Source organism: Phycodurus eques, chromosome 3 (genome assembly GCF_024500275.1).
Source record: "Phycodurus eques isolate BA_2022a chromosome 3, UOR_Pequ_1.1, whole genome shotgun sequence".
Classification (NCBI taxonomy): domain Eukaryota; kingdom Metazoa; phylum Chordata; class Actinopteri; order Syngnathiformes; family Syngnathidae; genus Phycodurus; species Phycodurus eques.
The window spans coordinates 17,547,842-17,559,863 of NC_084527.1; the positions used below are offsets into that span (position 1 = coordinate 17,547,842).

Here is a 12,022-nt window from a genome sequence, read left to right on the forward strand (position 1 = left end):
AAAGCTCTTTTTGTGTACGTATCTGTTCTCCAATGTAAAGCTCGCCGTACTGTTCTTAATGTACAGATGGACTGATGCATAATGTGAAATGCCTTTTGTTGTATTTGTTCTTTCAATTTTAAAAAAAGTAAGTCGGAAGGTTTAAGAATGTAGGACGGTGCGCCACTGTTCGATCAGAAAATGTTACACTGTAGTTCTTGTTCATTTTTTTAAAGCACGAAACTAAAAACAAACACTTAATCGATAGCCATAACTAGTTATTTTCAACAGCCACAGGAATGGTATCGTATCAGTTGGAAGAGTAAATTGTAACTGTATAAACAACAAAATGATAATTGTCACAAATTTAATTTGAGTATCTCAATAATTGGATAGATAGATAGATAGATAGATAGATAGATAGATAGATAGATAGATAGATAGATAGATAGATAGATAGATAGATAGATAGATAGATAGATAGATAGATAGACTATTAATGCCTTTAGGAAAATTCTAGCAACTACTGTGAGCGGGATAAGGCATGACATCGGAGCACTCTGATTGGACGCTTTTTGTAACAACCGTACTATGATCCTCTGGTGATGCCGTGACGTCATCGTGGCATCACTCCTGTTGATTATCGTGGATTAAACAATTAAATGCAATGCATAAGAGATGGTTGTGATTGGGTTGAGTTGTACAGTTACAGCCGAGTCCAGCGGTCGAATGACGTCCCAGGTTGGAACTGACGTGGTGGCGTCACAACTCCGCCCACTAAACGTCACATTACGTCGGTCAAAGGAAGCAAAAGCGAGTCAGACCCCTGAATGTAAACATGGTGACAGGCAGATGAGAAAAGCACCAAAATGGTTTTCGAAACCCTAGTGGTAGACGTCCTCAACAGGTTTCTGGGCGACTACGTCGTCAATCTTGACACCTCGCAGCTTAAACTCGGCATCTGGGGAGGTAAATGAACTTGTTTTATTTCACGATGCGGGGCCTTAATGCGAGGAGCTAGCGTGCTAACGTCTTATTGACGTTAGCTCGGAGCTCTTCAGGCTGTCAGGTGTCAGTTTGTCGACCCCCACCCCCTCCCTCAAATCGACCAAAGTAGTCCGGCGGGACCCTGAACACGTTGCCGAATGCTGTTACTTTAGTAGATAGACGTCCTCGCAGATAGGCGATATTTTCAACAACAATATCCCATGCAAACTAATTGCTGGCGTTACTGGGGCGAGGTTCGTTGTGATAAGTCGAGGGTCACACTCTTTCCCCACTCGCCTTTTAATGAGTTTGACTTAAACTTTGAGCAAAGAGTCCTGCACGCAAACAAGAAGCCTCCAATATAAATGTATCGTGGCGTAATCTCTCCGTGTCCACTTTGAATCGACACATTTAAAGGTGGGATATCATGGAAAATAGACAGTTTTACCGAACAGTTTTAAGGTTCCGGTTTCAAATCTCGGCTCTGTCCTTTCTGTATGAAGTTTGCATTTTCTCCATGTGCTTGTCTGGGGGTTTCCCACGTTCCAAAAACATGCATGTCTGGTTCACTGAACACTCTAAATTGTCCATGGTTGTGAATGTGAGTGTCAATGGTTGTATGTCTAGATGCGATTGACCTACAAACAGTCCAGGGTGTATACCGCATATCGGCCAAAGTGAGGATAAGCAGTATAGAAAATGGATGGTATAGTACAAATTAAACAACAAAGTAACTCTTTTGTTATCTATTTCTGAAAATGTGTCTGTGAGCGGCGGCACCGGGGACGACTGGTTTGCACATCTGCCTCACAGTTCTGAGGATCCAAGTTCAAATCTGGCCTCGCCTGTGTGGAGTTTGCATGTCCCCCCCCCGTGCCTGCGTGGGTTTTCCCTGGGTACTCCACATGTGGTCCATCCCCAAAACATGCGTGGTAGGTTAATTGAAGACTCTAAATTGCCCGTAAGTGTGAATGTGAGTACGAATGGTTGTTTGTTTATATGTGCCCTGCAATTGGCTGATAACCAGTTCAGGGTGTACCCCGCCTCTTGCCAGAAGATAGCTTGGATAGGCTACAGCACGCCCGTGACCTTAGTGAGGATAAGCGGCTTGGAAAATGGATGGATGGGTGTCTGTGAGCAAGCCCTTCTGCACTTCCGCCTCACTGTAATGAAACATTGGGGCCAAGTAATATATTAACCACCCCCACACTGAGTTTCTCAGCCAATCACTCTGCAGCTACACTGGCTGACGTTCCGTAGCGAAAGAAACGCCCAGACTACCCTCTCCCCCCAGCCACTTCATCCAGCTCTTCCGGGGGGATCCCGAGGCGTTCCCAGGCCAGCCGAAGGACGTAGTCTCTCCAGCGTGTCGTCCCTGGGGTCTCCTCCCGGTGGGAGGTGCCCGGAACACCTCAGCAGGGAGGCGTCCAAGAGGCATTCCCGAATCAGATGCCCCCAGCCACCACCTTTTTATAGATTAAAACGAGTTTTTAATTTGTTTTAGTATTATTATTTTTACAGAAAATGTGAAAATAAGTGCTTCCATTTGACAAAACATGCATGTAAATACAATCCTCAATAAATACAAATTTAACTTCCAACCATTTAACATCGTAACATGAGCCGAGTCATAATTTTTCAACGAGGATAAAAATGGTCGCTTGAGTCGTAAAAGTCGCTAAATAGCCTGACCAAATCACTTCAAGTTGGCAATACTTACTGTGCTTAAGTAAACTAGATCTGTTTGCAGCCATGTTGTTAGGGTCAGGACGCAGTGTTAGTGGGAGTGTATTTTGAGGGTCAGGATGTTCCATGATAACATTCGGTGATCCGATTTTTATATTTTTGACAGGTGATGCGACACTTACAAATCTTGAAATTAAGGAAAATGCTTTGGTAAGATGCAAGCCTAAGATACAAGCATAAAATGCTTTTGCTATAATATTATATATATATATATATATATATATATATATATATATATATATATATATATATATATATATATATATATATATATATATATATATATATATATATATATATATATATATATATATATATATATATATATATATATATATATATATATATATATATATATATATATATATATATATATATATATATATATATATATATATATATATATATATATATATATATATATTTCACACACATTATGTATTTTTTCTTCGTCTCACAGAGTCAGCTTGACATTCCCTTCAAAGTGAGAGCGGGACACATAGGTGAGTTTGCTTGGTTTTATGTCTTCCTTTCTTGTGGAGAAACAACTTGTCACTTGGTTTATCTCTAAAGGACGACTGCAACTCCAGATTCCATGGAAGAACCTTTACACCCAGTCCGTGGAGGCCACACTAGATGGCGTCTATCTGCTCATCGTCCCAACAGCAAGTATGTGTGATATCCCAGTAAGATGCCAAACAAGTGTAGATATAAGTTAACCTAATATGAAATATGAACATGATACAATCAATAAAACAGAATAGGTCCAGTATAGCAAAAATCTCCATGGTCAGTGTGACGCATTGCATGTGTAACCATAGAAAAAATACAGAAGTAAATATAAACAATACTGCACTACCATTACTAACGATTAGCGTTACTACTAAAATCCATCCATCCATTTTCTGAGCTGCTTTTCCAAACTAGGGTGGGCGTGCTGGAGCCTATCCCAGCTATCATCGGGCAGGAGGCAGGGTACACCCTGAACTGGTTGCCAGCCAATCGCAGGGCACATACAAACAAACAACCATTCGCACTCACATTCACACCTATGGGCAATTTAGAGTTGTCAATTAACCTACCATGCATGTTTTTGGGATGTGGGGGGAAACCGGAGTTCCCAGAGAAAACCCACAACAATGAACAATGAACCACAATATAGTGTGAGTTCACGGTATTATGAATCGACATAAAAAATACCATGAAAATAATAGTGTGTATCTTATCGAGCTCAGGGGTGGTTGTATGTTTAGTCTTTGATGGGCTGTCTTTCCTGCAGGTATCAAGTATGATGCGGAAAAGGAGGAGAAGCAGCTGCAGGAGGCGCGACAAAGGGAGCTGCAAAGGATTGAGGAGACCAAGCTGAAGGTCGCTGAGCAAGGTTAGAGGCCTGTGTGCCCCAAAACTCACTTGGTAACGCCACCGGAAAAGCTGGGAAAAAAATCAGCCCCTGACACTAGTTTCACCAATCCACACGGAATTGGGTGGGGTTGTCTATCCTGACAGGACACATGAACATTTTTAAATGACTCTTGCCCAAAATTTAACAGGAAGTATTTTGGTTTGGAGCAGCCCTTATGGTCAAATTCCAGGGCTCATACATAAACTCCTACTCGGGAATTTGCCCAAATGACAAACTCATACCAGGGAATTTGCCCAAATGAGCCCCAATTAGCCCAAATGAGCCCCAAATAAGCCCCAATGCTAAAGTGTGGTTGCCACTGTGTGTGTGTGGAGCACAGTGTCAAATTTCCAGAATCATTTCGGCATGAAAAAGGGGCTGTGAGGGCCTGTTTATCGGTGCTCGCAGGTTTAATTCTTATTTGATTTGTTTGACAGAGAACCCCACGGTGGAGAAGCAGGACACTTTTGTGGAGAAGCTCGTCACTCAAATCATCAAAAATGTTCAAGTCAAGATCTCCAATATTCACATTCGCTATGAGGATGACGTGAGTATTCAAGTTACTGTGTGCGTGTGTGGCTTGTAAAGAAGTACTGTAAATAAGTATTTTTCTCTGTGTGTTATTAATGAAAAGTGTTCTCAACCTATTTGTTATCCTCAGGTCACCAATCCGCGTTGCCCTTTGTCCTTTGGTGTGTCTCTTAGCAACATTAGCCTTCAGGTAATCTCACGTGACCTCCTTTTTGTCAGATTATATTGTTATTAGTAGACTTTACACCGATCTGATCGGTTGGATCGGTATCGGCCGATAATTAGCATTCTATGCTGATCGGCTTTAATGTCATAATTCGCCGATCTGATCAATGAGGTCATTGATCGGCTCCACAAAAGACATTTACTCCGCGTCGCCGTCGTAGACCGTATATTTGAATCCAAAAGCTAGTCTATTTTTAGCCTTGTCGTGTGTCTTTTGACGTCATTTACAATCACTGGGCTTTGTTAAATCAAACGCGACTGGATACACTCGTTACCATGGCCACGACAACAGCAATGGATCGCGCGTGTATTGTGTATCTACAATTATCAAATTAGTTTACGGATGTTAATGTTAAATGTATTAAATGACGGAGTGATGTTAGGGATTCTGTAACAACACAGAATTAACTAACTTCAAATGGACAGTGAAAACGGAAAAATATTGTACTGATTTTTAGAATGCTTCATTAAATGCAGAATTTATTGCCAGAAGTTTGCGTTTTCTTTTTATTTTAAATATTTAAAAAGTAAGAAAGACAAACTAATCATGTTGCACTTTCCTAAAAAGAAAATATGTAATTATATCATGTAATATCTTTTGAAAAAAAGTGCTTTCTTTATTTGACAGCCTTTGATATACCGAATAATTTACCAATACAGTTTGCAGGGTTTGTCATTATTTAATTTAAAATGTCATTGAATGTGTTTCTGTTGATACAAAACTAAAAAAAAATTATATTCTGCATTTTGTTCCCTTATTGTACCCACTGTAAACCAAACCATAAAGTTCGTATCGAAACTGTGACTTTTGGCGTACTTTTTCACACCTAATAATATAACCCCTTGTTTGTCCCGATAGACTTGTGACGAGGACTGGAAACCGACTGTCTTGGATGAGAATGCAAGGCTTTTCTACAAGGTAAGACATTTTTTATGTTTAAAAGGAAGTTTTTGATATACTATTTTAGTTTCTCATTGTAAGCGTCTGATGCGGATGTTAGATATTGTTAGGAAATGGTTATATGGGGATGCATTGCTCTAGTTACTGCTTCCTTCCTCTTAGTTGGTTCAACTAGACAAATTGTTTGCCTACTGGAATGTCAACTCGGTGCTCTTCTCTAATCACAGTCCAGACGAGGGTTTGGTGAGTCACAAAAGTTTTATTTATTTTTATTTATTTTATTTATGACATTGTGTAGATAGCATACTAAGAATCATCTTCGGCTGGAGAGAAAAAAATGCAAAGCAGCTTCTCTTTGTTGTTTTTTTTATAGCGGTGTCTCCAGAATAGCCTGGACCTCAAAGGCTCCTGTCGTGCTGACCATGATTTCAGTGAGTGTCAGAAGACGTTTGCACCAACGGCATTAAAAAAAAGACACAAAAGCCAGAGAAAAAGTAAAACACTCACGGGTGTCAAACTCATTTTTGTCGCAGGCCACATCATATTTATGGTTTTCCTCATAGGGCTGTAGTGACTGTGAAACCATAGACTGTAAATTAGAGCTTCAACAATGAAATCAATTAATTGAGAAATAATAGGTTATTACAATAATCGACAACTATTCTGATAATCGATTAATCGTTTAGAGATCTTGTTTAGCTTAAAATTGTCCAAATCATCAAAATTTCAGCCTCTCAAACAGTCAATATTCTCAGATTGTTGTAGTCCTCCATGAAAGCAGACTGATTATATTTGTGTTTCGTCATAAGTATTTGTAAACATCTGCTTTTACTTTTGAAAAGTGAGTGGCTTCAAACAAACGGTGCTCTGTCCTGAGTTGTTTAACACATCTAGATGTAAATACAATGAAATAAAAGCTGGAATTGTGAACTTTTGTCTCATTCCACTTTTGATCTGAGACCCAAATGTCTTCAGTATACTAAAAAACAGAACAAAGGAATTGACCTTGCTGTTCCAATGCTTTTGTAGGGGACTGTATATTCTCTCTGCTCTGTGGGAACAACTAATACTAAAATGGCAAAATATGGTACTGTAATACACTGAAGGGGCATGCTCATTTTCTTCCTATTAATTATGCCTCATCTCTTCCAATTGACCTCAGTGCTGAGCAGCATGTTGCAGCACAACATGGTATTACACTAAAAGCGCACAACTATAAACTCAGACTTGCCTGTATACAGTAGAAACCTATACAAAAAGATTGCTTAAAAATCTGCAATATACTGGGTGTACGAACACTGTAATATAAAGTCACATCATTACACAATTCTTTGTGCTGCTCCACAGTTTTGCGTCCCATCTCGGCTGGAGCCAAGCTTTGCATGAATCCTAAGTCAGACATTGACTTCTCGTCTCCTAAAGTGGACCTCATGGTCAATCTCAGCGAGGTGGCCATTGAGCTTAATCGACCCCAGGTAGGCAGTGCCATAATGTGGCTAGTATGTATTACGCTGGAATTAGACTGCAGGTCCTATTGCCAAATATTGATTTAAAGGCCCACTAAAGTGGCCCAAAAAAATTAATTTGACACACTACAGAGAAGAGTATGTTTTACAAGCTGGACAAATTTGAATGAATAAAAAAATTTAAAAGTATGTGAAATCAGGCTTCCAGAGCCTTTGGGCGTGTCGCTGAATGCTCTGAAACCCCGCCCCGTGGAACTTTTAGCTTTCAATCAATTACATGCCTTCTCTCCATGCTCCTAAAACAGGAGAGGAGAATTCCCAGCGATGCACATCGCATAGGGGCCGCAGAGTGGCAGCCAGGCAGCCTCTAGGCCACACACCTCTTTTGCCTCTGTAAAAAAATTTAGCAGGCCGTACATCACGCTACTGTGGTTGCCGAACGGTGCACCATTTGTAGTCACAGCAGTGTGATGGACCAACGTCCCCCTGGATGATTTTTTTTCTCTCCTCTTCGCCCTGTGAAGTCGCGGTCAACTGACGGCCCTAACACCGTTGTGCCGGACTGCTGGCAGCTACCATAATTTCTCGTGTACAATGTGCATTTCCCCCCCCCCAAAAAAATGTCAAAAATCAATGGTGCGCATTATAAGTGGGTATAGGGGAAAATGAAAAAGTTTCCCATTTTATAAAGGTATGCCGCCATCTAGAGGTTATGAAAAAGGGGTACATGTTAATTTCAAAATGCCACCGCCACCTAGAGGTTATGAGAAAGGTGTACACTTTCATTCTAATATGCCAGCGCCACCTGGAGGCTAAGAAAAAGGTGTAGCCTACACTTTCATTCCAATATGACAGGGCTACGTATGACTGCATAATATGTACAGTTGTGCTCATAATTTTACATACCCTGGCAGAATTTGTGAAATATTGTTTTTTTTAAATACGACATGACTGAACAGCAACCAACATTAATTTCTTTATGGTTATGTTTTGTTTGATGATAATGCTTTTCTGAAATTCTTAACAGTTTAATTTGAATCCCGTTAAAACAAAACTAAATGTGTTTCGCCTGGCATTCAAACTGCGCTGAGTGCTGGAGGACTCTGCATCTTTTTGCACAATTGTCAAAAAATATTTATTAAATTGTACCGGCATTACCAGATGACTAGCAACCCTTTTATTGCTCAGTGACTGTTTTTCTCAATGTCTTTGTCTCAAAAGTGTTCTGTCAATTGACTGTCGGTTGTCGTACTAGAGCGGCTCCAACTACCGGAGACAAATTCCTTGTGTGTTTTTTGGACATACTTGGCAAATAAAGATGTTTCTGATTCTGACCCTTCTGGTTTTCTTTAAAGAATTGTACCCATCTTACAAAATTCTGCCTGGGTAATCAAACAGCAACCAACATTACTTTCTTTATGGTTATGTTTTGTTTGCTGATAATGCTTTTGTGAAATGCTTGACAGTTTAATTTGAATCCCATTGAAATACAATTAAACGTTTCGCCTGGTCCTTCATGTTTTCTTATTTTTTTTTTTACACATTTTAAAAATTCTGCCTGGGTAATCAAACATATGAACACAACTGTGTGTTTTCCCATTCACTAAATAAAAGTAGGGCTATAAATTTCGAAGAAGAACAAGTAAATAAAAAGAAAGTATTACATGTTCAAATAAAGTGCTTAACTAACTTCAGAATAATTATTTGAAAAAATGAACAAAATACAGATAATACTTCATGTTTTGATCATATGGGCAGAAGCAAAATCATGCATTGTAAAAATGCATAATACATAGGTAGAAGGGTTTTCCAGAATTTTGGGGGTGCGTATTATACGAGTGTGCATTATACAAGAGAAATTATGGTACTCTAAATGTCTTTTGACACTACACTTGACAATGCAATTGATGCCCTCGGCTTTCCCATTTATTGTATATGTGCTGGGGTGGCGGCAGCGCATTTTGCAGTGTCATGGCACAGGGCGGCAATGCAGTGAGGGTGGCTGACGCTACAGCGTAACCTTGAATAGAAAGAAGTTACATTTTGACAGCGTCGCGGTGACAGAATGGTCCTCTGATGGGAGAGGGGATGGCGGAGTGATTTCCGTGTGCTTTTTTGGCAGACTTGTACTGAGGAAACGAGCAAGCCCAAACTCTTCACGGTCCCGACGAGCCATTACTATGGGGTGCACCTATTTCCTTTTTTTTTTCTGCAGCTTGTTTCCTCCTTCTCCTCCTCCTAACCCTTCTTCTCCTTAAAATGAGCAACATCAGGGCTTTCTTTTGCAAAAAAGAAAGCTGCATCTTGCCAACGTTGCAAAGGTGCGGTCTACTTCTCCAGCAGGAAAACTTTCCTGTTAGTCCTGGTAGGCTGCTAAGTCAGCATTTCCAAATTTGGGCACGGTGGACGGGGGCGCCGTGGTTGTTGCCGCTGTGACACGCGGTCCTTTCACACTGAGCAAGTGCGGTGTGAAAGGCCTAAACTGCTGGTCGACTGGTGCGGGGCGGTGGGGACGTCCGTTTCACTGCTGTCTTGCCATGCATGGGCCATACCACGGCACAAACACTGTAGCCCAAATAACACAAAACACATTACACTTCAGTGTTAAGTGCACGCTGGAGTGTTAGAATTTCGCCAAGTTATTATGAATAAGGACGTGTCAATTACGCTGAATGGCCACTGCATGAAATAAGGGTGCTTGGTAATAATGTGGGGGATGGACGACATATGCTGTTCCTTGCTTCCACCAGCGTGCCCCCATTTTAGCCCTGCCCCCAAAAAAAAAAACTGACAACTGAGTTGGTGAAGAAGTCTTTCCACGTTTTAACCATTTACCTTCAAACATATTTAATGTACTTCGAAAAAAATTACTTTAGTGGCTCTTTATTACCTAAATCTACATTTCAAGTAACAACAGGTTTACAATCTGTATATTTCGATGACGACAAACTGGTACTGAAGGGGTATAGCCGATGCATTTACACTGCACTCGCATTCGCAATACATACAGAATTTTTATTCCGATCTGAAGATATTCCATTTGATGATTTTTTTTCTCTTTACTCCACAATGATGCATATTCCAATTATGCCACTTGAGACAAAAACTAATTGTGTAACTTGAAGCCTTGAGCCTTAGTAATACTTGTATTGTTCCTCTCCCTAGTACATCAGCATCCTGGAGCTACTGGGTTCAGTGGATTTGATGTCACGTAACCTACCATACAGGAAGTACAGACCCGAGGTCTTAGTACACAACAATGCCAACATTTGGTAAGAAATGTGTTCTATGATGTGACTTCTTCTTTTGCGATATCCCCCACGACCGTAAAGCTTCCTGCTGTGATGTCTACAGGTGGACCTATGCCATCACGAGCGTCTTGGAGGTGGACGTCAAGCCCCAACTCCACATGTGGTCGTGGCAGCACATTCAGCGGCACCGCAAGCTAGTGAAGCACTACCGCGAGCTCTACAAGATGAAGATCACCAGCAAGAATCCCAGCGAGGAGCTACTCAAGGAGCTGAAGGTGGGCCGACAATTAGAAATTATCAGTGCTTAAAGCAGTGATTTTCTTGACCTTTATTGATCCAATGCTCATATTTTCCATTCGAATAATGTTAGAAATGGTATGCTGTGAAAAAGTATGATCTTATCTCAATTTAGTCACAAATTTGCTTACTCGGTGTGAAATCTTTGCCTGTTCTCTTGAACAGAAAGCTATATGTTGTGTGGGTGGCAGCAGGCAAATACACAGGTTTAATTGTACCTTACGGCATCTAGTTAAAGAGCATTTCATTGTTTTGCCTCTCACTGCACATCACTGGCACATATCATGTTTTACCCTATCAACAATGTTTCTCGTATGTGTTCTCAGGAGCATGAGAAGACACTGGATATTTTTAACATCACTCTAGCCAGACAGCAGGCTGAAGTGGAGGTACTGTAATTTATCATGCCTGCATTCCTTTGATTTATTAATATGAAGTTTTTTGTTTTTGTAACCTCAGGCAAGTAAAGCTGGGCTGCGTATTTACCGTCCAGGCTTGAAAATGGAGGAAGAGGAGTCTCAAGGGTGGATGAGCTGGATGTGGAACTGGGGCACGGAGCCTGACACTGAAACAAACGAGGTTAAGAGCCCAGGAGGAGGTAGGGTGAAGGAAATTGTGCTCGTCCACGATCAGACCCTTTCTAAAAAATTAGAATATCATCGAAAAGTTATTTATGCCCATAATTCCATTCAAAAAGTTAAACTTTCATGGATTATAGATTCAGGGCCCACAATTTCAACAATTTCAAGCATTTGTTTATTTTTATATAATTTGGGCTTCCAGCTCATAAAACTCACGAAATCAAGAATTCAAACAATGTGAATACTGTGAAGAAATCACCATTTACTTCTCAGTTTTTGTAGGAAAAAAAGAGAGAAATTAGGGTCACATTAAATCAATCAAAACTTTCAAAATATGTCAATCTTCAATACTTGTTTGGGAGTCCCTTTGCTTTAATGTGAACTATTGCAATGACATGTTTGGTATTATCTCTTTTCACAAGAGTAACATAATAAGGTACAACTTTCGATAATCATTTCCAGATTTATATATTTTTAGAAAACGTAATTTCAACATAGGCCGCCATTGTTTTTTCGTCGCAGTGCATTCTGGGTAGTGACGTCAAATGGGGATGTGCCCGACGCCGGGGGTTTTTAGCAGTAGCCACAGTAGCAGCCCCTGGCAGCGATGAACGCTGTTCAGTCATTTCAGTTCTAGCCAGAGTGTGATCAGGAAA

The 12,022-nt window shown here is 40.4% G+C and overlaps 1 protein-coding gene across 1 annotated transcript in view; it reads left to right on the plus strand.

The window, feature by feature from the left end:
* Positions 1 to 777: 777 nt before the first annotated feature.
* Positions 778 to 12,022, plus strand: part of vps13a (vacuolar protein sorting 13 homolog A) — an 80,006-nt gene continuing 68,761 nt past the window's right edge. The window contains exons 1-15 of the mRNA XM_061672296.1: positions 778 to 948; positions 2,819 to 2,862; positions 3,173 to 3,215; positions 3,286 to 3,381; positions 3,992 to 4,093; positions 4,552 to 4,661; positions 4,776 to 4,835; positions 5,730 to 5,789; positions 5,934 to 6,014; positions 6,145 to 6,202; positions 7,119 to 7,246; positions 10,403 to 10,509; positions 10,592 to 10,763; positions 11,112 to 11,174; positions 11,245 to 11,383. Of these exons, the coding sequence (XP_061528280.1) occupies positions 849 to 948; positions 2,819 to 2,862; positions 3,173 to 3,215; positions 3,286 to 3,381; positions 3,992 to 4,093; positions 4,552 to 4,661; positions 4,776 to 4,835; positions 5,730 to 5,789; positions 5,934 to 6,014; positions 6,145 to 6,202; positions 7,119 to 7,246; positions 10,403 to 10,509; positions 10,592 to 10,763; positions 11,112 to 11,174; positions 11,245 to 11,383 (1,363 nt within the window). The 5' untranslated portion in view covers positions 778 to 848. The remainder of the gene's footprint in view (positions 949 to 2,818; positions 2,863 to 3,172; positions 3,216 to 3,285; positions 3,382 to 3,991; positions 4,094 to 4,551; positions 4,662 to 4,775; positions 4,836 to 5,729; positions 5,790 to 5,933; positions 6,015 to 6,144; positions 6,203 to 7,118; positions 7,247 to 10,402; positions 10,510 to 10,591; positions 10,764 to 11,111; positions 11,175 to 11,244; positions 11,384 to 12,022) is intronic.